General features: G+C 40.6%; 1 protein-coding gene across 1 annotated transcript; it reads left to right on the top strand.

Annotated features, from left to right (window-relative positions):
• Positions 1 to 16414: 16414 nt before the first annotated feature.
• On the top strand, positions 16415 to 16927 carry LOC138872689 (uncharacterized). Its single transcript, XM_070151098.1, has one exon. The coding sequence runs from the start codon at positions 16415 to 16417 to the stop codon at positions 16925 to 16927; it is 513 nt and encodes a 170-aa protein (XP_070007199.1).
• The last annotated feature ends 8560 nt before the right edge of the window (positions 16928 to 25487 follow it).

The raw sequence follows: 25487 nt of genomic DNA, 5'->3' as shown, positions 1-25487 counted from the left end.
GTAGGACACACAAAAGAGAAGGCAAACTCAACAAGCCTGGGGAACTCTTTCAGAATTCCCTGAGGAAATACACAGACATACGTAGCAATCGAAAGCAGTAGAGTGCAAACTAAAACTCAACCAGTTCAGAAGAGAGAAGAGATGCAATAGAAGTTTAGGAAGTAGTAAAAGAAGCAAGTTCAATAACCCAAATAAATCCAGTAAGAGTAAACACTTTCAGTAGCAGAAATAGTAAAGGGACAGGCAAAATAGGTGTATAAACATGCTTATAGAAAAATCAGTAGAAGCAGTAATAGAACAAAGGTAGAGAAACATGCATATTGACAGCAAATCATAAAAAACAAACGAAATCCCCCTAAAGCATGGCATGAACACACAGATTCACATAAAGAAAGAAGAAGAAGAAGAAGAATCATTTTAGGATTTTTTGAAAACCCTAATTTGAACAGACTAATTTTAAAAAGGGAAAATTAGGGGAAATCGTTAAAACATCGAATAGAGCATAGATCTGCTATAGATCTAAGAAATTAAGGAAAGAAAAACCTCGAATCAAGCTTTTTTTAGGGTTTCTCGGAAACCCTAGAGACGAGAAGGCCTAGAATGGTTTGGTCTCTGAACGAATCTGGGCCATGGCTAAGCCTTCAGAGCTTGAACACGCCGGAACGGAGCTGGAAGAGCCACAGGAACTCAGGTCGGCAGAGGACCTGAACAGGTCTGTTGAAGATTGATCCTTAAATGCCTCGAATAATCATTGCTTGGGGTGAAAGGGGAGAGAATATAGGTTGTCCATGGCCTGGGAAGCCATTGACGCCGGTGGGTTTGGTCGGAGACGATGATAGACGGTTAGGGTTTCGAGTGGCCTAGAGAGCATTTGAGAGAAGAAGGGATTTGGGGCGGCGGTCTTAGAGAAATGATTTAGGGTTAGGGGGTTGGGTGAAATTGAAAAAGAAAGGAAGAATGGTGGCCGTTGATTAATACAATCAACGGCCAAGATTAAAAGCAAGAAACGGGGGGTTAGGTTAATTGGGTCTGGGTCGGGTAGAAATGAAATTGGGTTGGGAATTGGGGGTTAGAATTAGGCTGTAATTGAAATCAAAAAGAGGCTAAAATTGAAATAGCCATTTTTTCCTTTTGAATTTATAAAAATAGTAAAAGATGTTAAAAATCAAATTAAAAATACTGGGTTGATAAACAATATGTAGGTATTTAAAAATATTAGGATTGATTTTATAGTAAAAATTGCAATTTCATGCAATTTTAGTTTAAAAATACCAAATGGACTTGTAAAATTATGCAAAAATCATGTAAATTGTATTTTGACGTAAATGTGAGAGTGAAATAAATTATTTACCAAAATATCAAGTTTTGGGAAGAATTAATGGATTTTATAGTGCACAATAGGCCATAAATTGGTCTTAAAATTATTAAAAATGTCAAAAGCTTTTGGGGTACTCATATATGCACACATATGCTATTTTGAAAGTGTTTTGGAGTATATAAAAAATACATAGGGAAAAATTGGGTATCAACACAAACAAAATAAGACCCACCCCTTAAGAGTCAATCCACGAAAATTCAGCCTACCTAAAGTGACCTCATCTAGCATCAATTGGGACTAACAATTGCTCCAAATTCAAATGAATCATTAACAACATTCACTCTTTTAAACACCATGGATTTAACGCGACCCAAGAGCATCAAGAGTTGACTCAACATATCAAAGAAACTCTTTCTATTACTTTGGTCGTTGTGGAACCCAAACTCTCACATCCTTGATTTTCCCTAAGCAAACCGCACCTTTAGGATAGTAGCACTCAGAACGTGGTTAATGAAAATACACTCATCTCTCTTAAGGAAAAGTCACAATTCTGGCTATAAGTACCATATTCTTGCCCCTTATGTGAGTCACCACTAATGTAAGCTTCATTCAACTCAAGATCATATAGGGCTTTTGCGGAGACATAGTGAAGGCATTTGGTTCAGGTTAGTAAATGTTTGGTCTAAGTAGGTTCCATCTTCCCTTTAGCACTTCTTTTGCTTCATTTTGGCACGCATTCACTTGACTTTTTAAGTCATTTCACTTCTTTCTAAGGGGTTAGAGAGACACACTATCACTCTTTCTTGTTCATTTCAAATCTTTTCTCCTTTTCAACTTTTCACACCTTACATTCTTTGCTTTTATTGAATCCCTTCATTCTTTCCTACATTGAACATTTGTGAGCACGTGATTTTTGCCCTATATGAATTATTCTAACAAATTCAAAAAAAATAATTTCTTTCAGTGTTTGCAATTTTGTTGGATTTTGTGACATTTTCTGTTAATTATTTGCATTTGTCTGTGCACGTTTATTTTATTTAATTCATGAAAATACAAAAATATCACGCACTGCATTTAAGATTTAATTTTATATTTTTTTAGATTAATTAGTAAATTAGTTTGTTTTATAAAATATGAAAATCACAAAAATAGCTCATTTTGCATTTTAACTCTTTAATTTTGAATTGTATAGTAATTCTTTAAATTTAGGATTTAATTAATTATTGTAAATACCATGATGAGTGATTAATCTAATTGGGTAGGTTAATTTAGTTTAAAAATTAATTAATTTAGGTTTTATTATAATTTTGAAAAGAAAAGAATTTGAAATTGAAAAAGAAAAAGAAAAGAAATAAAAGAAAATCCGAATTTGGGCTATTACAATTGATTTTCCCCAGGCCCAAGTGTTAAACACCCATTACCCGTTAAAATTGGCCCAAACCCCCTAAAACCCGAGTCCAACCTGGTCCGCCCCACCAATAAATCAAAACGACCCCGTTTCGTTGGCAACAGATCAGGACCGTCGAGGTTTGTTGATCGGATGGTCCTAAAGCTTGGATCATTTGATATATAAATGTCCGAATAACCCTACCCCCCCCCCATCTCCTTCATGAGACCCTCTTCATCCCCGCCGAAACTGCCCGCCGGAAATCGTCTCCGCCGGCGGCGATACACCGATCATCCCCAAATTTACACCCTTGATTCCCCTCCATCTCCCCATTCCAAAACCCCAAACCATCTCCCTCGAATCCCACCAAAGGATTGAAGAGGACGATCGAAACCTTAATTCGTCCAATCGGGTCCAAACTCATACCAGAGCTCTCCTTCCCCTTCCTCATCATGAATCCACCATCAGCTCCTTTCGAATCCCACCAGAATCCCTCAAAACTCCGAAACCCTAGCCGCTGCCCTTGTTCTCTCCGGTGGCGGTGCCACCTCTATTCAACCCCAAATTAACACCCTAGGACCGTCCTCTCTCTCTCTCTCATCCCAAATCCTCACTCAGATTTCTTCAAACATCTCTGGGGCTCCACAAATATCAAATCGAAGAGTCGAGCCATGAGAGCCTAAGGTCGGAATCATGCATGCAAGCAATTTCAGGAATTTTCCGATTGTTTCAAGTCGGGTTTGACACAAAATAGTGACACTCGTTTGTTCCTCACCAAGAACAAATGTTTGCCACTATGTTGGGTCAAATCAGTGCCTCAATTTTTGATTTCAAGTCTAGCTGGTAAGACCCGTCCATCTTTGTTTTCAAAATCGTTTATGTGTCACCTCTGTTCCTTTCCTCTCTTTTAATTTGTTTTCTGATTTATTAACTATCCTGTTAGAATTTTGGTTTGGTCACTGAGCTTAATTAGTTCCCCGCCTGTGTGTGATCATTGATTAGTTGATTTTTTTGGTTTTTAAGTTTCTGAATTTGTTTGGGTTTCTTGTTTGGGCTCTGAGGTCAGTCTAAGACCTCATGTTAAAGGAATTCTATTTGGTTTGAGTCCGAGCCCATGTCTATTTAATCATTGAGCCTGTTCGGGGATTCATAGCCCATGTTCAAGTCTGGCTGGGCTTCAAGGAAAAATACAGGGGTAATAGGGATAAATTTGGGTAAGTCACTTAAGGGAATCTTGCTATAACCACCTAAGAAGCTGCCTAGAAGCTAAAAAAATAGACTAACTTGACCAACAAGTCAGTAATTGAAGGACTAAGCAGCAAAAAGGAAAATTTGAAAAGGACAAATGAAAAACTGAACCTTTAAGGCTGACCTAGTAACTTGCCTATAAATGCATAAGTTACTAGCAGCTCAAGGGAGATTCTAAGGGCTGGAAATCTAAAAATACAAAAACTACAAAATTTTACTACTTACATAGACTTCAAGAACAAAAATTACTGTTCCATTGCATTCTCTTCTATAATTTCAAAGACTTTATCTTCTGAAGAATTTCTGATTAATCTGGTGCGAAATGAGTTGGGTTTTGGGTGTTTGAAATTTGATTTGAGGTTGGCTTTGGGTTATTGTTCGATTAAGACTGTCTTGTACTGCTTCGCATCCATTTTCTGTTTGCATTGCTGTTGCTGGTGCTGAATTCTGCTGTTACTCTACTGATCTTTCACTATTTCCTTTTCTGTTTCAATCTCCAGGTACACATCTCTGATTTTAAGCATGTAAGCCATGGTTCATGAAGTGTTTTTTTGAAGGAAATGAAGATTATGATGCTATCTCTGCTTATCTCCTTTCTCAGTGTGTTTTGAGTCTCATATTAACAATGTAATAGGATTATTATGTAGTGTATGTTGATTTGTGTTTGTTTAAATACCTAGGATTTATTGTTATTAGAAAAGACCATCATTTTTAAGACCCATAAATGTTATCTTTAAGAATTCAGATGTTGGAATGTCTGTATAGTCGTTTGTTCCATATAATTTAGTTGACTGGTTTCCAATGGATTATATGCAATTGTTGGCTTATGAAAATCTGGGTCCAAAGCTGGCCCAAGTAGCAGGATCAACCCCAGGCGTGAGTGCATAACCCTGAATTGTTTTGGGCCTTTAGTTCTCGTCATGATTGGGCATTTTTCGAGCCCAACAGAGGAAACACGGGCAGGTGTAGCCTTACACTCTTGTAATTTGGGCTCAATTTTACTCACCTTCTGCAGGGTGTTGATGGCCTGAAATTTTCTTCTATTAATTAGTTCAAACATTAGCATAAGGTAGAATCCAGTTACCTTTAATGTTTAACCGATCAATTTCTTTCAATTAGTCGAGGTGTACCATCCACAATTAAATCGCGTATGGTCCTCGTATTAAGTTCTTATGATTTAGATACAAAAATGACAAATGTTCGTAGTTTGCTTTAGGCACGTCCAATATACTATTGTGGTTGTGGACACGTTCGTGTGGCATGATTGCGATTTCTAAAAAGAAAATCGGAGTATGCGTTCGCGCAACTTCGGCTAAACTTTCTTAATAATAATAATGCGTTATTAATTGTGGACACATTCGCGTGACATGATTTTGACACGCCAAATAGATAGGTACACGTACGTGTGACCCGTTTCAAGATAATTTTCTTAATTAAAAAGCGGTAAAGTGGTAAATGCATCTAGGTTCTAAAATCAGTAACTAAACAATTTTAGTAAGCCAAGTATGATCAAAGCGACCTTGCTAGAACCACGGAACTTGGGAGTGCCTAACACCTTCTCCCGGGTTAACAAAATTCCTTACTTGGATTTCTAGTTCGCGGACTGTTAAACAGAGTCAACCTTTCCTCGATTCGGGATTTTAACCGGTGACTTGGGACAACATAAATTATCCCAGGTGGTGACTCTGAATTTTAATTGAAATAACTAATCCCGTTTCGATTGTCATTTAATCGGAAAAACTCCCTTATATTTATGCCACCTTTACGGGGTGTAGTAAAAAGGAGGTGTGACAGCTCTGGCGACTCTGCTAGGGATCGAACCCAGAATCTCTGGTTCAGGGTTCAAGAATTTGAGCTTGTTAATATGATTTTGTTTGGCTTTTTTGTTAATATTACTGTATTCTGTGAATCTTTTGTGCCAAATGCTATCTGTTTACCGCTTTAATATTATTTGAATTGTATATAACTGTCTTCTTACGCCACCCATCCGAGTCTTCTAGAAATGGTGCATACATTCGCGTAGCCTGCTTTTTCTGTAGAAATTATACCAAAAAGAATGAGGTTGGGCAAGCAACAAGGCTGGGTAGACTTCAGTGCTCCCGGTACGTCGCCCCCTTCTCAGCCCCAGTTGTCTGCTCGGGTACCCCAAGTCTAGACCAAAACCCTAGGATTTAAACCTAGAAAAACACAGTCACATGCCGGATCCCTAGTAGGAACGTTTGTTTGCATCATGTGTATTTGACATAAAGGACTCAACACAAGGGTTGGGTCCGTCTAGGACAGGTGTGCCTGAAATAACAAGACCATCCTGATGCATTCTACGTTCTATATGTACATTTATTTGTTTTGGCTTGCATGCTGACCGCCCCGGGAAAATAAAGCAAAAAGGAAAACCTAGAGTGATATAGGGAAGGAAATAAGGCCCGGTTCTAAAAATCCCGGTATTTGAAAAACGTGTTGAAACTCTGCCCAAATTTTTTTCAAAAAAAGAGTTATTTCAAAAGAGTCAAACACTGTGTTCTTTCAAATGTGTCAAAACTGACCGAACTACGCAGGTCTAATTCTCACTAGATGTGGGATACGTAGGAAACCTACATTATGTTCGGCCTTATTTTTGAAAAACAAGAGAAAGAAAAACAAGAAAAGAAAGTCGGTGGTCGAGTGAATGCAATCTTGATTCTTGATCAAAATAAGCCGATCCAGCTTCGGCAATGTCTTAAACCATTCTTGCCGAGATAGCCTCAGAGTATTTTTCAGTTGCTGAAAGGCTATTTTCGTAAAAGAATGGACAAGTTCGTGAAGGGTCATAAATAATCCCCCCCCCCCGGCCTCAAAATTCATTTGAAATTGGGAAGGGGCCGCATTTGCAAAAACAGTCACTTGGCTAAAATTGGCATATAGGGGAAGAAATCATGGGCCTTTGATTTGTTTTTTTTTCTTTTCTTCTTTTATTTTCTCTCTCTTTTATCTTTTCTTCTTCAAAAACCTGTTTACAAAAGGGTCCACTCGAGTCAACCCTAACCTTAACCTTCCACAGGAACAGAATGAATACCATCCAGGATCCGCCAGAAGTGGTCAGGGAACATGCTCAGTTGCACTTGCGTATGTGGTGGAATGATCTAGATGAAGATGGTCAGAAATGGGTGAAAAAGCAATTGGGTGCTCTTATAAACATTTTTGAGATCAAACCACGAGAAGATCTGATCAAGGCTTTGGTAATTTTCTGGGATCCTGTCCACAATGTCTTTCGTTTCTCGGATTTTGAGATCACCCCTACCTTGGAGGAGATAGCCGGGTACATTGAATTCGGACGGGATTTGAGGAAGCAACAACTTATATTTCCAAGGGCTCCATCGGTGCACAAGTTCTTTGACCTCCTGAATATTAGTAAACAGATGAATAAAGAACGTGTGAGCAACGGGTGTTGTGCTTTCCATTTCTTATACTTCAGGTTCGGGGCACTCTGCTGGTTTTGAAACGCATGAAAAAGGTCTGAGCAACAAACAAGACAAGGGCCTTTGGCAAATTCATCGCCGGTTTGCATTTATTGTGGCATTCTTGGGGATCATGGTTTTTTCAAATGAGAAAGGGACGGTGGATATTCGTATGGCTAAAATTGCACAAATCCTCACTACCAAAGAAGATCATACACTTGCCCCGTTGGTGCTGGCAGATATTTATCGAGCATTGACTTTATGCAAAGCAGGGGCTCAATTTTTTGAAGGTTGCAGCATCCTTCTGCAAATGTGGTTGATCGAGCACCTTCGCCATCATCCCAGATTCATGAGTTATGGTTCGAGCCCGAATAACTTCATCACTAGTTACGAGGAGAGGGTAAAAGATTACAACGCACCAGAAGGGTTTGAAGCATAGGTCTCTCACTTGAAAGTTCTTAACGCAGGTCAGGTCGAGTGGACTATATGATGGCTCCCGAGGACAGAAGCCATCTATATGACTGCTACCAAAGGCTACCTGAGGTTAATGGGCATAAGGCGTATTCAGCCATATGCACCGCAGAGGGTCTTGAGGCAATTGGGAAGGTATCAGATTGTGCCTGAAGATGAAGATCTAAGCACCCAGGTCATAGAGTTACATCCAGAAGCTGCATTGCCCGAGGCTGTAGTTCAGCAGGATTGGAATAGCTGCCGGTATCTAAAAAATGGCACCCAGGTACTAGACATCTCCAAGGGGGAAGTAGATCCAAATTATGCTGCTTGGTTTGTGAGAAAATGTCTTATGTAAATAACGAGCTAGAGCCCGAGAGGCCCGCCAAAAGGCCTCATGTTCAAGCCTTTAATGATAAAATTCAGGAGAGGTTAGCCTGTGGGGAGAAGGAAAAGGAATATAAGGCCATAATCCATAATCTACAAGAAGAGTTGAGAAATGTCACCTTCAACAATGATTTGCAGGCACAAGAGGCCGAAGGTGAAAGGAGAAGATTTGTGCGAGAAAATAAAGCCCTCAGAGCTCAGGTTCGACAGTTGAAAATTGAAGCCGAGAACCCAGGCCGAAGCAGGAAAGATGAAAGGCTCATTTACAACCTCACTCAAAAGGTACATGACTATGAAGATGACCTGCAGAAAGGTGAGTCTGAACTAGCAAAAGACGGGCGAGGTTGGCTAAAGGCGCCGAAGGGCGTGCAGCTTTCGTTCAACACATGAAAGAAAGATATGAAAAAGGGGTCACAGGTTGGGAAAACGCAATTGGCAACCTCGAGGGTGAAATGGCTAAACAAGCCAAAGATTTTAAGGCTGAAAGAGAACATTGTTACGCCTTAATAGCACAGCTAGAAAGAGACTTGCAACAACTCCAAGAGCATAACTAGGTAGCCGAACGAACTTTGGAAGCCAGAATCGAACAAATTGGGCGTTTGTTGCAAGAGAAGGGCGTCATAAGAGAGCGAGTCAAAAGGGTCGCTAACTATATTGCAATGAAGTGCAGTAGCTGTGAGGATATGACTAGATCTATGTTCTTCGCTACTGTGATGATTTTTGTTTGCCGGGTAATGGAATATCTCTACCACTTTCAAGGGGATATATCGAGTCGTCCCGCAGCAAGGCTGAATGATGCCCCGCGGGTCCCGGGGGCGATTGAGGCATTGATGTATTCGTGATTTCTTGAGTCTGTATTTTCTTTCCGTTAAAGTCTGCCAGTTGTTTTGGAGTCTGTATTTCTTTTATCAAAGTATGTGGGTTGTTTGTTTTTTGAGTGTGTATTTCGTCTTTCATAAAAGTTTGTTAGTTTCTGTTTAAGTTTATTTCCGAGTCTTATTATGAAAATTTGAAAGTTCCAAAAATGTTTTATTATTTTTATCTCCAGAACTACGCTCGGTCTGATTCATGCGGGGTCATGATATATAGGAAATCTCCAAAGGATTCGACCGTAATCAAATGATAAAGAGAGAAAGAAAATAAGAGGAAAAACAATAGAATAAAGTAAAAAAAAGAGCGGAAAAAAAAAAGAAAAGAGAGAAAATAAGAAATCAAGAGAGAATAAAAACAAAGAGAGAAAAGAGGCAAGAGTTAAAGGAAGGAAACGAAAAAGAAAGAAAAGGGGGAAGTTTGCAATTAAAAGGCCGGGATGACGCATGCAACCGATCAACTACATAATAGAGACAGTTAACTGTTTAGGTGCATTCATGCCCAATGTGCGGTTACCAATCTATTAAAACCTAATCGCTAACAAGATTGTTGTTTGATGTATTGAGTCGAGGCAGGTGGTTAGTTGATTGGCATTCTAGCAACCCACTTATACAACACCCGATCAAAAGACAGGCTGAATATGGCCAACCAGGAACCGGAAACAAGTATTATCGACCCATCAAAAGAAGTGGAAGAATTGGACGTTAATGCAATGAGGGAAGAAATGTGTAAGCTAAAGCAACAGATGGCTGAAATGTACCAAGCCTAGGCGAAGGGGCATCCACCACCGGTTTATCCCGCCAACCCTGCTTATATCCCACCATCAGCCCAACCTCCGGAGCCTCCCACTGTGAACTCATCTCCAGCCTTTCCCCTCTACCAACAATGCCATGGCGCCACTTCCCATACTTCTCAAGCTCTACCATCCAAACAGGTCCCATACCCTCCCCCACCAATTACACCTATTTTTGTGGAACCTCCACCTGCGACATTACACCGATCTTCTAGTGAACCCCTGTTCCAAACTCACGACAACCAGTACTATCCCCCTGACCCCACCTTTAAAGTTCCAGAACCATATCCTTACGCCCCTCATCTTGATCTCCCGGCAGAGACCGAGAAGCCACCCAAAAATCCCGAGCATGAAGAGATGATCCGAAAAGTCAAAAGCTTAGAACAATTGTTCCGAGATATGAGGGGGCTAGGAGGTCAAGTAAGTGTGGCCTATAAGGATTTATGTCTGTTCCCAGATGTTCAGTTGCCAGCGGGGTTCAAAATGCCCAAGTATGATCTGTACGATAGGCATGGTGACCCAGTAGCACACTTAAGAGGATTTTGTAGCAAGATGAGAGGAGCAGGTGGAAGAGATAAATTGCTGATGGCATATTTCAGCCAAAGTCTGAGTGGATCAGCTTTAGAATGGTATACCAGACAAGATCACAACAGGTGGTACACATGGGAAGATTTGGCCCAAGCCTTTGCCTGCCATTTTCAGTACAACCTCGAAATTATCCCAGACCGTCTGTCGTTGACAAAGCTTGAGAAGAAGACCGGTGAGAGCTTCAGGGAATATGGATTCCGTTGGAGAGAGCAAGCAGCGAGGGTTGACCCTCCGATGAAAGAAAGCGAGATGGTTGATTATTTCTTGCAGGCTTTGGAACCCACTTATTTAGGTCACTTGGTGTCAGCAATAGGTAAGTCCTTTAATGAAGTCGTAAAAATGGGAGACATGGTTGAAGAGGGACTCAAGTCCAAAAAGATCATGAGTTATTCAGTGATCAAAATGACCACTCAGGCCATTCAAAACAGTACTGGGGGTGTGCTCGGGAAGAAGAAGAAGGAGGATGTTGCGATAATTGAGTCGGGAGCTTGGGTTGGATCCAGGAACCTTCCCCGTTACTACAACCAGCCGCAACCCTATCTCCAAACTTACGCCCACACTCCATATAACCCACCACAACACTATTACCCACCGCCAGATCCCCATTTTTCTGTCCATCATGCACAAACCTATACCCAACCTCCCGCTCACTCACAATGGCGTGCTCCAACTCCACAAAATTCATACCAAGCTCCACAAAATAACTATCCACCCCCAAAAGCCTACAGAAATCCTCCTGGCACGGGATTTTGACCCAACCAAGCCTTTAAGAATGAGAGGTTGCAGAAGCAAAAGACTTTCACTCCATTGGGAGAATCATATGCTAGTCTATTCCACAGATTGAGGCAGTTGGGTATGTTGAATCCGATCGAGGCTAAATTGCCGAATCCCCCTCCCAGAAATCTTGACCGCTCGGTGAGTTGTGAGTATTGTTCAGGGTCCCCGGGACATGACACAGAGAAATGCTGGAAATTGAACATAACCATTCAAGAACTCATTGACACCAATCGGATTGAGGTCCAAGCTCCGGAGGCGCCCAATATCAATCAGAATCCCTTGTCAGCCCATCATGAAACAAATATGATTGAGATAGTGCATAAGGGAAGGGAGCCTAAGAAGCCTTCGCAAACCGTCATGATGATTCGGGCTAGTGAACTCAGGCCAATTGAAAAGTCAGCAAGTGAGAAATCTGTGATCAAGTTGAACAGGGAAAATAATCAACCATCTGTGGAGGTCAAAAAAGGGTCCTCAAGTGACATTGCAGGAAAACATGAAAGAGCAAAATTGGTTATTCCAGGAGTGACGAACAAGCCTATGGTAATTGTGAAGGGCGCCCCCACATATCCTGTCATTATCAAACCAGCAACTCAATTACCGATAGTCAACAGCAAGGCAGTCCCATGGAATTATGAACGAGTGACAGTGACTTACAAGGGGAAAGAGGTTAAAGAAGAAGTGTTTGAGACTCATGGTTTGACTCGATCGGGGAGATGCTTTGCCCCCGAAGAGTTGAGAAAAGCTAAGACCTCAAAAGATAATCTAGTTTTGGTGAAGAAAGCGGTGACTGAGGAAGAAGCAGAAGAATTTTTGAGAAAGATGAAAGTGCAAGGTTATTCGATTGTGGAGCAGTTAAGGAAGACACCAACTCAGATCTCGCTCTTGTCATTATTGATCCATTCAGACGAACACCGTCGTGCTTTGATGAAGATCTTGAGCGAAGCCCACGTTCCTGACAAAATCTCAATAAACCACTTGGAAAAGATAGCTAACAAGATATTTGAGGTAAACCGGGTCACTTTTTCTGATGATGAGTTGCCCGTGGAGGGCACCGAGCACAATAGAGCCCTCTATCTGACGGTGAAATGCGAAGATTCCGTGGTTACTTGGGTACTGGTTGACAATGGGTCTAGCGCGAACATTTGTCCCCTCTCCACATTGAACAAGCTGAAAGTGAAGGATGAAAGAATTCACAAGAACAGTATTTGCGTTCGGGGATTCGACAGTGGAGGGAAAGATTCAGTCGGGGACGTAGTGCTTGAGCTCACAATAGGGCCAGTTGAATTTACTATGGAATTCCAGGTACTCGGTGTGTCTATTTCTTATAATCTTCTGTTGGGATGACCTTGGATTCATGCTGCCAAAGCGGTCCCATCTACTCTGCATCAAATTGTCAAGTTTGAATGGGATCGACAAGAAATTGTCGTACACGGCACGGATAATTTGTGTGTGCCCAATGATTCCATTGTTCCGCTCATAGAGGTTAAAGACGACAAGGGGCCATGGGTTTATCAAGTTTTTGACACAGTATCGGTAGAGAAAATTCTAGAAGGGAAGTGCGTTCCAACTCCAAAGGTAGCTACTACATCAGTTATGGTAGTCGTTGAAATGTTGAAAAATGGTTTTGTACCGGGCAAGGGTTTGGGTGCATCTCTGCAAGGTATTGTGCAGCCAGTTTCTCTTCCAAAGAATCTGGATACTTTTGGTCTGGGGTTCAAGCCTACAGTTGCAGATGTGAGACGAGCCCGCAAAATGAAACAGAAAGCATCGGCATTGCCAAGGACAATCCCGCGTCTGTCCAGATCATTCGTCATGCTGGGTATCAGAAAGCAATTGTTGTCAACGGATCAATGATTGGTGCCGATGGAGACTTGGAGAAGGGGTTCGAAAGGTTATTCGCCGAGGTTAACATGGTTGAGGCCGAGGAAGGGTCCAACAAGGCAGATGTGCAATTCGTGGGACCACGTGCAAAAGTCAACAAATGGGAAGCTACTCCTCTTCCTACCCGGAGGGAGTCTTGGTAGTGGGTTTTGATTTTCCTTTAGTTGTCTGGATTATTCCAGGGTCTGTAATTCAGATATTATGTTCCGTCTAGTTGGATGTGTCAAAACCCTGTTATCTTTAAATTCAATGAAATGCAATTGTTCCTTTTCCTTCATTTCTTCTAATTTTATTTTTGTTTTTTTCTTTTGTACAGTTCTTTTTATGCTGATGTCAATGACATGACATGCATGAGGAATCTTCGGCCCGATTTTAAAAGCCAATCTAACTCTGAAATAATAATACAAGAAATTGAGTGTGATAACGAGTTGGAATTTGATGATTATAAGGCCTATGAAGAAATTAGTAAGGAACTAAGTCATTTTAAGGAAAAGCCCAAACCTAATTTGAACGATACAGGAGCAGTTAATCTAGGGGACCAAGATAATGTCCGTGAAACTAAAATAAGTGTCGATCTGGAACCTCAACTCAGGGAGAAGATAATTAAAGCACTGTTCGAATACAAAGATGTTTTTGCATGGTCCTATGATGACATACTTGGTCTAAGCACTGATTTAGTGGTTCATAAGTTGCCCACTGACCCGGCATTCCCTTCTGTCAAACAAAAGCTGAGAAAGTTCAAAATGGATATGAGTGTAAATATCAAAGAAGAGGTCACCAAGTAGTTCGATGCGAAAGTTATTCGGGTCACGCGGTATCCCACCTGGTTAGCCAACGTCGTGCCGGTGCCAAAGAAGGATGGCAAGACCAGGGTGTGTGTTGATTATCGGGATCTCAACAAAGCAAGTTCGAAGGATAACTTCCCCCTGTCGAACATCCATATCTTGATTGATAATTGTGCCAAACATGAGATTGGTTCTTTTGTGGATTGTTACGCGGGTTATCATCAGATCTTAATGGATGAGGAAGATGTAGAAAAGACGACATTCATCACGCCGTAGGGAACGTACTGCTATCGGGTCATGCCATTTGGCTTGAAAAATGCTGGGGCAACCTACATGAGGGCAATGACAACAATATTCCATGATATGATACACCAGGAAATCGAGGTGTACGTGGATGATATGATCGTGAAGTCTAGAAAGTAGTCTGACCATGTCAGGGATCTGAGGAAGTTCTTCCAAAGGCTTCGCAGGTACAATCTTAAGCTCAACCCGGCAAAGTGTGCTTTTGGGGTGCTGTTTGGAAAGTTGTTGGGGTTCGTAGTCAGCCGTCGAGGTATTGAACTGGACCCATCGAAACTCAAGGCCATCCAGGAATTGCCACCTCCGAAAAATAAGACCGAGGTGATGAGTCTGTTGGGAAGATTGAATTACATCAGCCGGTTTATTGCTCATCTCACGACAACCTGTAAGTCAATCTTCAAACTATTAAAGAAAGATGCTGCGGTCAAGTGGACAGATGAATGTCAGGAAGCATTTGATAAGATAAAAGGGTATTTGTCAAATCCACCCGTGTTGGTCCTGCCAGAACCAGGTCGACCTTTGATTCTATATTTGACGGTTTTGGACAATTCATTCGGCTGTGTATTGGGTCAACATGATGTCACTAGCAAGAAGAAGAAGGTCATCTATTACCTCAGAAAGAAATTCACGCCGTACGAGGTTAAGTATACTTATCTTGAGAGGACATGTTGCGCCCTAACTTGGGTGGCATAAAATCTGAAACATTATTTGTCATCTTATACTGCTTACCTCATATCTCGCTTGGATCTATTGAAGTATATCTTTCAGAAGCCTATGCCCACAGGAAGGCTTGCAAAGTGGCAGATCCTGCTCACAGAGTGTGACATTGTCTACGTGATGCGAATTGCAATGAAAGCACAGGACTTGGCGGACCATTTGGCCGAGAATCCGGTTGATGAAGATTATGAACCTTTGAAAACTTATTTCCCCGATGAAGAGGAGATGCACATTGATGAGTTGGAGCAAGTTGAGAAGCCGGGATGGAAACGTTTCTTTGATGGGGCTACAAACATGAAGGGTGTGGGGATAGGAACGGTGCTTATTTTTGAAATAGGGCAGCACTACCCTGTTACGGCTCAACTTCGTTTTTACTGTACCAACAACATGGCTGAGTACGAGGCATGCATTCTGGGCTTGAGGTTAGCTGTGGATATGGGTGTTCAGGAAGTCTTGGTCTTGGGTGACTCGGACCTTCTGGTGCACCAGATTCAGGGAGAATGGGAAACACGGGATTTGAAACTCATACCGTACAGACAATGTTTGCGTGTTCTTTGTCAACGATTTCAGTCAATAGAATTCAGGCATATCCCAAGGATCCATAATGAAGTCGCCGATGCTTTGGCTACTCTAGCGTCAATGTTACATCATCCAGATAAGGCTTATGTGGACCATCTGCAGATTCAGGTCCGTGATCAGTATGCTTACTGTAATATGGTGGAAGAAGAACTTGATAGGGAGCCATGGTTCCATGATATCAAAAAATACATCAGGATGGGGGTATATCCGGTAGAGGCCATAGGTGATTAGAAAAGAACAATTCGACGATTGGCAAGTGAATTTTTCTTCAGTGGAGGGGTGTTATACAAAAGAACTCCAGATCTTGGATTGCTAAGATGCATAGATGCCAGACAGGCCACAACTATCATGACTGAGGTACACTCTGGAGTTTGTGGACTGCATATGAGTGGGTACATTCTGGCAAAGAAGATTCTCCAAGCAGCTTATTACTGGCTCACTATGGAGCGGGATTGCATCAGTTTTGTGCGCAAGTGTCATTAGTGCCAGGTGCACGGAGATTTGATTCATTCCCCACCATCTGAATTGCATACAATGTCGGCACCATGGCCCTTTGTTGCTTGGGGCATGGATATCATTGGGCCAATCGAGCCAGCAACGTCAAACGGACACAGATTTATTCTGGTAGCCATTGATTATTTTACCAAGTGGGTTGAAGCAAAAACTTTTAAATCTGTGACCAAGAAAGCAGTGGTTGATTTTGTGCATTCAAATATCATCTGTCGATTTGGGATTTCGAAGGTAATCATCACGGACAATGGCTCTAATCTCAACAGTCACCTGATGATGGAGACATAACAGCAATTTAAGATTATACATCGCAATTCCACCCCCTACCGCCCTAAGGCGAATGGAGTAGTTGAGGCAGCCAATAAGAATATAAAGAAGATACTTCGAAAAATGGTGGAAGGTTCTAGACAGTGGCATGAAAAGCTGCCGTTTGCATTGCTATGTTATTGCACTATTGTCTGTACTTCAGTAGGGGCCACTCCTTACTTGTTGGTGTATGGCACAGAGGTAGTAATACTCGCAGAAATTGAAATCCCATCCCTTCGGATCGTCGCTAAGGCGGAAATTGATGATGTTGAGTGGGTCAAAACCCGCTTGGAGCAATTAAGTCTGATTGATGAAAATAGATTGGCAGCAGTGTGTCACGGCCAATTGTACCAACAGAGAATGGCGAGAGCATATAATAAGAAGGTACGTCCACAGAAGTTCAAAGTGGGTCAGTTAGTGTTGAGACGTATCTTGCCTCATCAGGCTGAAGCAAAAGGAAAGTTCGCCCCAAACTGGCATGGGCCATTTGTCGTAACTAGAGTGTTGTCCAATGGCGCGTTATATTTGACAGATGTAGATGGGAAATATGTAGAAATGGCTATCAATTCCGATGCAGTCAAGAGATACTATGTATGATTCCTTTGTTTGATTGTACTTGTTTGTATTTGGCATATTTTGAAGATAGAAATGACAAAGGCGTTTTGTTCTACTATCTAAACACTTTATCCCTCGTCATCCCCTTTGAGCCTTATTTATTTTTCTTTCATACCCCATTTCGGAATCAATAGCAATATCAGAAACACAAGCGTGATAAATAAGAAAAGGAAGAAAAGAAAAGAGGAAGAAAGGAAAGAGAAGGAAAATAATGAAAAAAGAAAAAAAAAAGATAAGAAGAAGAAAAACAATAAAATAAAAGAGGGAAAAGCAAAAGAAAGAAAAAAGAGAAGAAAGAGAAAAGGAAAAATCACAACAACAAAGTAATTTCTATGACATGAACTATGTTCGACCTGATTCCTTTTAAGGATACGTAGGCAGCCTCACGGTTCGGTCTCATCAAAATAAACATCCAAAAGCCCCCAAGCAAGAAACTGGGGCGGAAGTCGTGGTTGTTGTGAGAAATCTGATTCCGAAAGTTATAATTTTAACCCATTTGAATTATTTTGAGCCTTTCATGCCCTTTCTTTCTAACCCTGTCCAAAAGCCCACATTACGGTCCAAAAAAAGACCTTATGATCAGTCTTTGAGAAATGCCAAGTCGAGCAAGTAAAGGTAATTCATGTTAGGGACAACACTCTGGTTCAAGCAGAAAAAAATAAAAATGAGAGAGTCTTATTGGTAAAAACCTTCACAGGCACCGTAAGGCGATGGGAGTTGAGAAAAATTAAAATGAGAGAGTCTTACTGGTGAAAACCCTCACGGGCACCTTGAGGTAAAAGTGAGTTGAAAAGTCAACAAGTGAGAAAGGTCTGTTGGTGGAAAACTATTTCAAGGCACCGAAGGATGAACAAGGTCAAGGTTTGGGTAAAGTAATCAGGTCAGGGAAATTTTGAGGCGACAAAGTACGGCAACTGAAAGTTGATTGGTTGGACAGATTGGGCCGATTAATCCGAAATGCATGTCATGATCCTCGGTACCAGTTGTTCCACTCAGATAAGTTTCTTTCTCTTTTTCCCTTTGTAGCAGTCATCTGGTTTTGGATTCTTCTTATCCTTAACCCGCAAAGTCATTGCATTTCATTTTCTTTTGGGTTTATTTGTCTAAGATGTTTTAATGTCAGTCTTGTCCCGAGTAAGTGGAAAAGAGTTTCAAAGCTCACTACCAACTTCCAAAATTGCAAATCACAACGTGGTCAGAGCATACTAAAGATAGCATGATGTAAGGTGGAATGATTTGGTAATGTCATGGGAGATGCATAAGTTTTAGATAAAGGGGTCAGAGGTGTGAAACAACAACATGGGTATAGAACACTCGATTCGTCAAAGGTCATGAGATTTGAAAGTCAGTCAGAAAGTCAAAGCGGTTCAAGGCCAGTTCGGGAAAGCCATTCAGAACAAAACAAGGCAGTGGAAAAATCTTCAGCACGAATGTCATCAACTAACCACCACTTTAAACTGACAAATGTTCTTTGATTGAAATAGGGGCAGAAAATTCCAATTGTCTCGGAGAAACCTTCCGTAGAGAAAGGCAGTCGCCAAACAGGTTTGATTTTGGATTTTCAGGACCCTCCTGGAAAATGGGACCTAGTTTAAAGTTCAGAAATAACATAATCTAGCATAAATGTATCCCAAAAGAATATAAGTTAGCTTAGAAGTTTGTATGTTCAAGATAGGATTCAATTAGGAGTTTTCAGGGCCTTCCTGAATAATGGGACCTAGTTTTATGATTTCCATTAGATAATAAGATGTACCGTAAGTTCTGTTGTAGGGCAGCATAATTTGGCAGAAAAAATTTGTCGCTCTTAAGATAAGATTTGACGTTTGATTTTCAGGACCCTCCTGGATAATGGGATTCAGTTTTAAGTTTTCAGGACCCTCTTGAATAGTGGGATTCAGTTTTAAATTTTCAGGACCTTCCTAGATAATGAGATTTAATTTCAAATTCTCAGGACTCACCTGGATAATGGGTCTTAGTTAAAATTCAAAACGTTCATGAGTAACAAGATCTAGCTAGGCTCTACCTTGAGGAAATATAAGTTTGGCTTTGAAGCTTTTATGCTAGGGATAAGATTCAATTTGAAATTTCAGGACCCTCCTAGATAATGGGATTTAGTTGTAAGTGTTCAGGACCCTCCTAGATAATGGGATTTAATTTTTTGTTGTCAGGACTCTCCTAGATAATGGGATGTAGTTTAAGACTTTCTTAGATAACAAGATGTAGCAGGAGTTACACCTTTAGAAGATATAATTTAGATTTTAAAGCCATCATTTAACTAGAAGTTTTCAGGACCCTCCTGGATAATGGGATTTAGCTTTCAAATTCATAGAGATATTTGGTAACATGATTCAATTAACATTCACAGATGCACCAGCACCAAACTAGGGTAGAAAATTTTCTTTGTTTTTTGTCTATTTTGCTGAAGTCAGGAGCCCGCCTGGAAAGCAGGAAATACATTCAAGTTAGCAGTCAGGAGCCCGCCTGGAGAACAAGGGAGTACAATTTAAATTTTAGCTTTCAAATTCTTTGTTTTGTCTATATTGAAGTCAGGAGCCTGCCTGGAGAGCAGGGAGCACTTTCAAGTTGAAGTCAGAAGCCCACCTGGAAAGCAGGGAATATTTTCAAGTTTAGCAGTCAGGAACCCGCCTGGAGAACAAGGGAGTACAATTCAAGTTTTGATTTTCAAAATTCTTATTGATATTCGGCAACGTGGTTCGTTTTACACTTACACATCCATATACCCAAACTGGGGCAAAAACTTTCTTTGTTTTTGTCTATTTTGCTGAAGTCAGGAGCCTGCCTGGATAGCATGAGAATACATTCACGTTTTGAAGTCAGGAGCCCGCCTGGAGAGAAGGGAATACTTTCAAGTGCAGCAGTCAGGAGCCCGCCTGGAGAGCAGGAAATACTTTCAAATGCAGTAGTCAGGAGCCCGCCTGGAGAGCAGGGAATACTTTCAAATGCAGCAGTCAGGAGCCCGCCTGGAGAGCAGGGAATACTTTCATATGCAGCAGTCAGGAGCCCACCTAGAGAGTAGGGAATACTTTCAAATGCAACAGTCAGGAGACCGTCTAGAGAGTAGGGAATACTTTCAAGCGCAGCAGTCAGGAGCCCGCCTGGAGAACGAGTGAGTACAATTTAAGTTTTAGCTTTCAAATTCTTTGTTTTGTCTATGTTGAAGTCAGGAGCCCGCCTGGAGAGCAGGGAATACTTTCATATGCAGCAGTCAGGAGCCCGCCTGGAGAGCAGGGAATACTTTCAAATGCAGCAGTCAGGAGCCCGCATGGAGAGCAGGGAATACTTTCAAATGCAGCAGTCAGGAGCCCGCCTGGAGAGCAGGGAATACTTTCAAATGCTGTAGTCAGGAGCCCGCCTGGAGAGCAGGGAATACTTTCAAATGCAGCAGTCAGGAGCCTGCCTGGAGAAAGGGAAGCATCTCAGTTTACAATTCAAGGCGGCAACAAAGGAATTTTACCAAGATAATACAAGAAAACAAGGCAACAAGAAACACAAGATCAAGTTTGAAGATCTAGATAGGATTTTGTAAAGCATAGATCATAGTCTAGTCTAGCTTCTTTTATTTTTGACACGGTGTAATAAGGGGGTTCAGTAAGCAGTAGCAGCAATAATAGCAGCAGTGAAATCACAGCTTCATGGTAGGCCCAACTACCAAACATTCCCGAACTACACTGACCTGATTCTTTTTTAGCCAAAGATATGTAGGCAACCTCGGAAGCAGGGTACAGTCAAATCTTTCAAAAATGCTTCCCGCGGAGTATTCAAACGGGAAAAAATCGCTCGTATCCGCTCACTTTATCTTTGTACGAAAACTCTTCGTGTTTCCGGGAAAAGAGGGGTAGCTGTGAGCACGTGATTTTTGCCCTATATGAATTATTCCAACAAATTCAAAACAAAATAATTTCTTTCAGTGTTTGCAATTTTGTCGGATTTTGTGGCATTTACTATTAATTATTTACATTTGTCTGTGCACGTTTATTTTATTTAATTCATGAAAATACAAAATATCACGCACTGCATTTAGGATTCAATTTTATATTTTTTAGATTAATTAGTAAATTAGTTTGTTTTATAAAATATGAAAATCACAAAAATAGTTCATTTTGCATTTTAACTTTTTAATTTTGAATTGTATAGTTTTTCTTTAAATTTAGGATTTAATTAATAATTGTAAATACCATGATGAGTGATTAATCTAATTGGGTAGGTTAATTTAGTTTAAAAATTAATTAATTTAGGTTTTATTTTAATTTTGAAAAGAAAAGAATTTGAAATTGAAAAAGAAAAAGAAAAGAAATAAAAGAAAATCTGAATTTGGGCTGTTATAATTGATTTTCCCTAGGACCAAGTGTTAAACACCCATTACCAGTTAAAATTGGCCCAAACCCCCTAAAACCCGGGTCCAACCTGGTCCACCCCACCAATAAATCAAAACGACCCCGTTTTGTTAGCAATAGATCAGGAACGTCGAGGTTTGTTGATCGGACCATCCTGAAGCTTGGATCATTTGATATATAAATGTCCGAATAACCCTACCCCCCTCTCATCTCCTTTATCAGACCCTCTTTATCCCCACCGGAACCGCCTGTTGGAAATCGTCTCCGCCGGCGGCGGTACTCCGATCGTCCCCAAATTTACACCCTTGATTCCTCTCCATCTCCCCATTCCAAAACCCCAAACCATCTCCCTCGAATCCCACCAAAACTCTTCGAATCTTGGATTGAAGAGGACGATCGAAACCCTAATTCGTCCAATCGGGTCCAAACTCACACTAGAGCTACCCTTCCTCATCATGAATCCACCATCAGCTCCTTTCGAATTCCATCGGAATCCCTCAAAACTCTGAAACCCTAGCCGCCGGCCTCGTTCTCTCCGGTGGCGGCGCCACCTCTGTTCAACCCCAAATTAACACCCTAGGACCGTCCTCTCTCCCTCATCCCAAATCCTTACTCAGATTTCTTCAAACATCTCTGGGGCTCCTCAAATATCAAATCAAAGAGTCGAGCCATGAGAGCCTAAGGTCAGAATCATGCATGCAAGCAGTTTCAAGAATTTTCCGGTTGTTTCAAGTTGGTTTTGACACAAAATAGTGACACTCGTTTGTTCCTCACCAAGAACAAGTGTTTGCCACTGTGTTGGGTCAAATCAATGCCTTAGTTTTTGATTTCAAGTCTAGCTGGTAAGTCCCGTTCATCTTTGTTTTCAAAATTGTCTATGTGTCACCTCTGTTCCTTTCCTCTCTTTTAATTTATTTTCTGATTTATTAACTGTCTTGTTAGAATTTTTGGTTTGGTCACTGAGCTTAATTAGTTCCCCGCCTGTTTGTGATCATTGATTAGTTGATTTGTTTGGTTTTTAAGTTTCTGAGTTTGTTTGGGTTTCATGTTTGGGCTCTGAGGTCAGTCTAAGACCTCATGTTAAAGGAATTCTATTTGGTTTGAGTCCAAGCCCATGTCTATTTAATCATTGAGCCTGTTCGGGGATTCATAGCCCATGTTCAAGTCTGGCTGAGCTTCAAGGCAAAATATAGGGGTAATAGGGGTAAATTGGGTAAGTCACTTAAGGGAATCTTGTTATAACCACCTAAGAAGCTACCTAGAAGCTGAAAAAACAGACTAACTTGACCAACAAGTCAGTAATTGAAGGACTAAGCAGCAAAAAGGAAAATTTGAAAAGGACAAAATGAAAAACTGAACCCTTAAGGCTGACCTAGTAACTTGCCTATAAAGGCATAAGTTACTTGCAGCTCAAGGGAGATTATGAGGTCTGGAAATCTAAAACTACAGAAACTACAAAATTATACTACTTTCATAGACTTCAAGAACAAAAATTACTATTCAATTGCATTCTCTTCTATAATTTCAAAGACTTTAGCTTCTAAAGAATTTCTGATTAATCTGGTGCGAAATGAGTTGGGTTTTGGGTGTTTGAAATTTGATTTGCGGTTGTCTTTGGGTTATTGTTCGATTAAGACTGTCTTGTACTGCTTCGCATCCATTTTCTAGTTTGCATTGGTGTTACTGGTGCTGAATTCTGCTGTTACTCTGCTGATCTTTCACTATTTCCTTTTCTGTTTTAGTCTCCAGGTACACATCTCTAATTTTAAGCATGTAAGCCATGGTTCATGAAGTGTTTTTTTTAAGGAAATGAAGATTATGATGCTATCTCTGCTTAGCTCCTTTCTCAGTGTGTTTTGAGTCTCATATTGACATTGTAATAGGATTATTATGTAGTGTATGCTGATTTGTGTTTGTTTAAATACCTAGGATTTATTGTTATTAGAAAAGACCATCATTTTTAAGACCCATAAATGTTATATTTAAGAATTCAAAGGTTGGAATGTCTGTATAGTCGTGTGTTCCATATAATTTAGTTGACTGGTTTCCAATGGATTATATGCAATTGTTGGCTTATGAAAATGTGGGTCCAAAGCTGGCCCAAGTAGCAGGATCAACCCCAGGCGTGAGTGCATAACCCTGAATTGTTTTGGGCCTTTAGTTCTCGTCGTGATTGGGCATTTTTCGAGCCCAACAGAGGAAACACGGGCAGGTGTAGCCTTACACTCTTGTAATTTGGGCTCAATTTTACTCACCTTCTGCAGGGTGTTGATGGCCTGAAATTTTCTTCTATTAATTAGTTCAGACATTAGCATAAGGTAGAATTCAGTTACCTTTAATGTTTAACCGATCAATTTCTTTCAATTAGTCGAGGTGTTCCATCCACAATTAAATCACGTATGGTCCTCGTATTAAGTTCTTATGATTTAGATACAAAAATGACAAATGTTCGTAGTTTGCTTTAGGCACGTCCAATATACTATCGTGGTTGTGGACACGTTCGCGTGGCATGATTGTGATTTCTAAAAACAAAATCGGAGTATGCGTTCGCACAACTTCGGCTAAACTTTCTTAATAATAATAATGCGTTATTAATTGTGGACACATTCGCGTGACATGATTTTGACACGCCAAATAGATAGATACACGTACGCGTGACCCGTTTCAAGATAATTTTCTTAATTAAAAAGCGGTAAAGTGGTAAATGCATCTAGGTTCTAAAATCAGTAACTAAACAATTTTAGTAAGCCAAGTATGATCAAAGCGACCCTGCTAGAACCACGGAACTCGGGAGTGCCTAACACCTTCTCCCGGGTTAACAAAATTCCTTACTTGGATTTCTGGTTCGCGGACTGTTAAACAGAGTCAACCTTTCCTCGATTGGGGATTTTAACCGGTGACTTGGGACAACATAAATTATCCCAGGTGGTGACTCTGAATTTTAATTGAAATAACTAATCCCGTTTCGATTGTCATTTAATCGGAAAAACTCCCTTATATTTATGCCACCTTTACGGGGTGTAGTAAAAAGGAGGTGTGACAACATTCTTTTTGTCTTTTTGTTTTTCTTTCTTTTTTATTGCCTTTTCTTTTTCTTTATTTTGTACCTTTTTACCACTTTGTTACAATCCTCGTCTCTCCCCCCAAACTTGTACTTTTGCCATGTGCTAAGGAAAGATTGGGTGCCAAGAGAGTGTATCTTTAGAACGGGTAAAGGCTTGTATCGTGGTTCTTAAAGGAAAAAGGTCTAAGACTCAAAAGGGTTGACTAGGGATATTATCGTTGGTAGGCTATGAAAGTGTTCAAGATATCATTTGTACCAAGAAGATCCTATAATCACATCTCAAGTCAAATTACACTTAGGATTTTGCCTAGACAAACATTCAGGGCAAGTTCTAGACCAATGGCTTGGGACTTGGACTTACAATTCAAACTCTCACCACACAAGCTATGGGATTGCTAAAGACACAGAGCTGGGGGCCCACAACAACCTTAGACATGATTTGAGCACACAATGGTCCCGAAAAACCACTTGATGATTATCGACCAATACAAGAGTTTCAAGGTCACAACTTTCACCATCCTATACACAACGATTTGTTTTTGACCATAAGATCAAAGGCAAATGTATTAGGCCCAAGTGAAGCTTCTTGAGGCACCCTTACCAACTAACTACTTAAAAATCAAAAAGAAATATAGACTCAAACCCTTAAGAAGGTTGTCATGCCATCCATCATCGGAAAGAGCCACCCAGTTCACACAAATTCCACCTTTGGAAAGAACTGTGGCATTAAGAAAACCAAAGGCTTATTGCAAAAACTCAAAACAAGAAGCTACGAATATAAAATAAGAAGCTAAGAAAGGAAAAATGCGGAAAGTAAAATGAATATGTACAAGAGGGGATTTAATCGAATATACAATTGGGGAGACGAATATACATAAGAACGTAACGTTTATATACAAACCCAAGGCAAAAAGTACGAAAATGTAATGAAATGCTGAAATTTTATACATACCAAAGATAAAAAAGGAAAGAAAGCATAAAATCTGTCATATGTACAGTCATCCAAATGTCTAAATAGGGCTACTCCCTTAAATGAAAGTTGGCCTTGTCCTCAATGCCAAAATAGAGGAGAGGAAAAAGAAAATCCCTATGGGTCGTCCGTCTGCATGGGATCCTGAGTCTA

The sequence above is a fragment of the Nicotiana sylvestris genome, chromosome 7 (genome assembly GCF_000393655.2).
Source record: "Nicotiana sylvestris chromosome 7, ASM39365v2, whole genome shotgun sequence".
Classification (NCBI taxonomy): Eukaryota; Viridiplantae; Streptophyta; class Magnoliopsida; order Solanales; family Solanaceae; genus Nicotiana; species Nicotiana sylvestris.
This window is presented reverse-complemented; position numbering and strand designations above follow the sequence as displayed.

Bases quoted from the DNA above. Each gene is read 5' to 3' on its own strand.
- LOC138872689 (XM_070151098.1), top strand. From the start codon at position 16,415: ATGGTGGAAGGTTCTAGACAGTGGCATGAAAAGCTGCCGTTTGCATTG.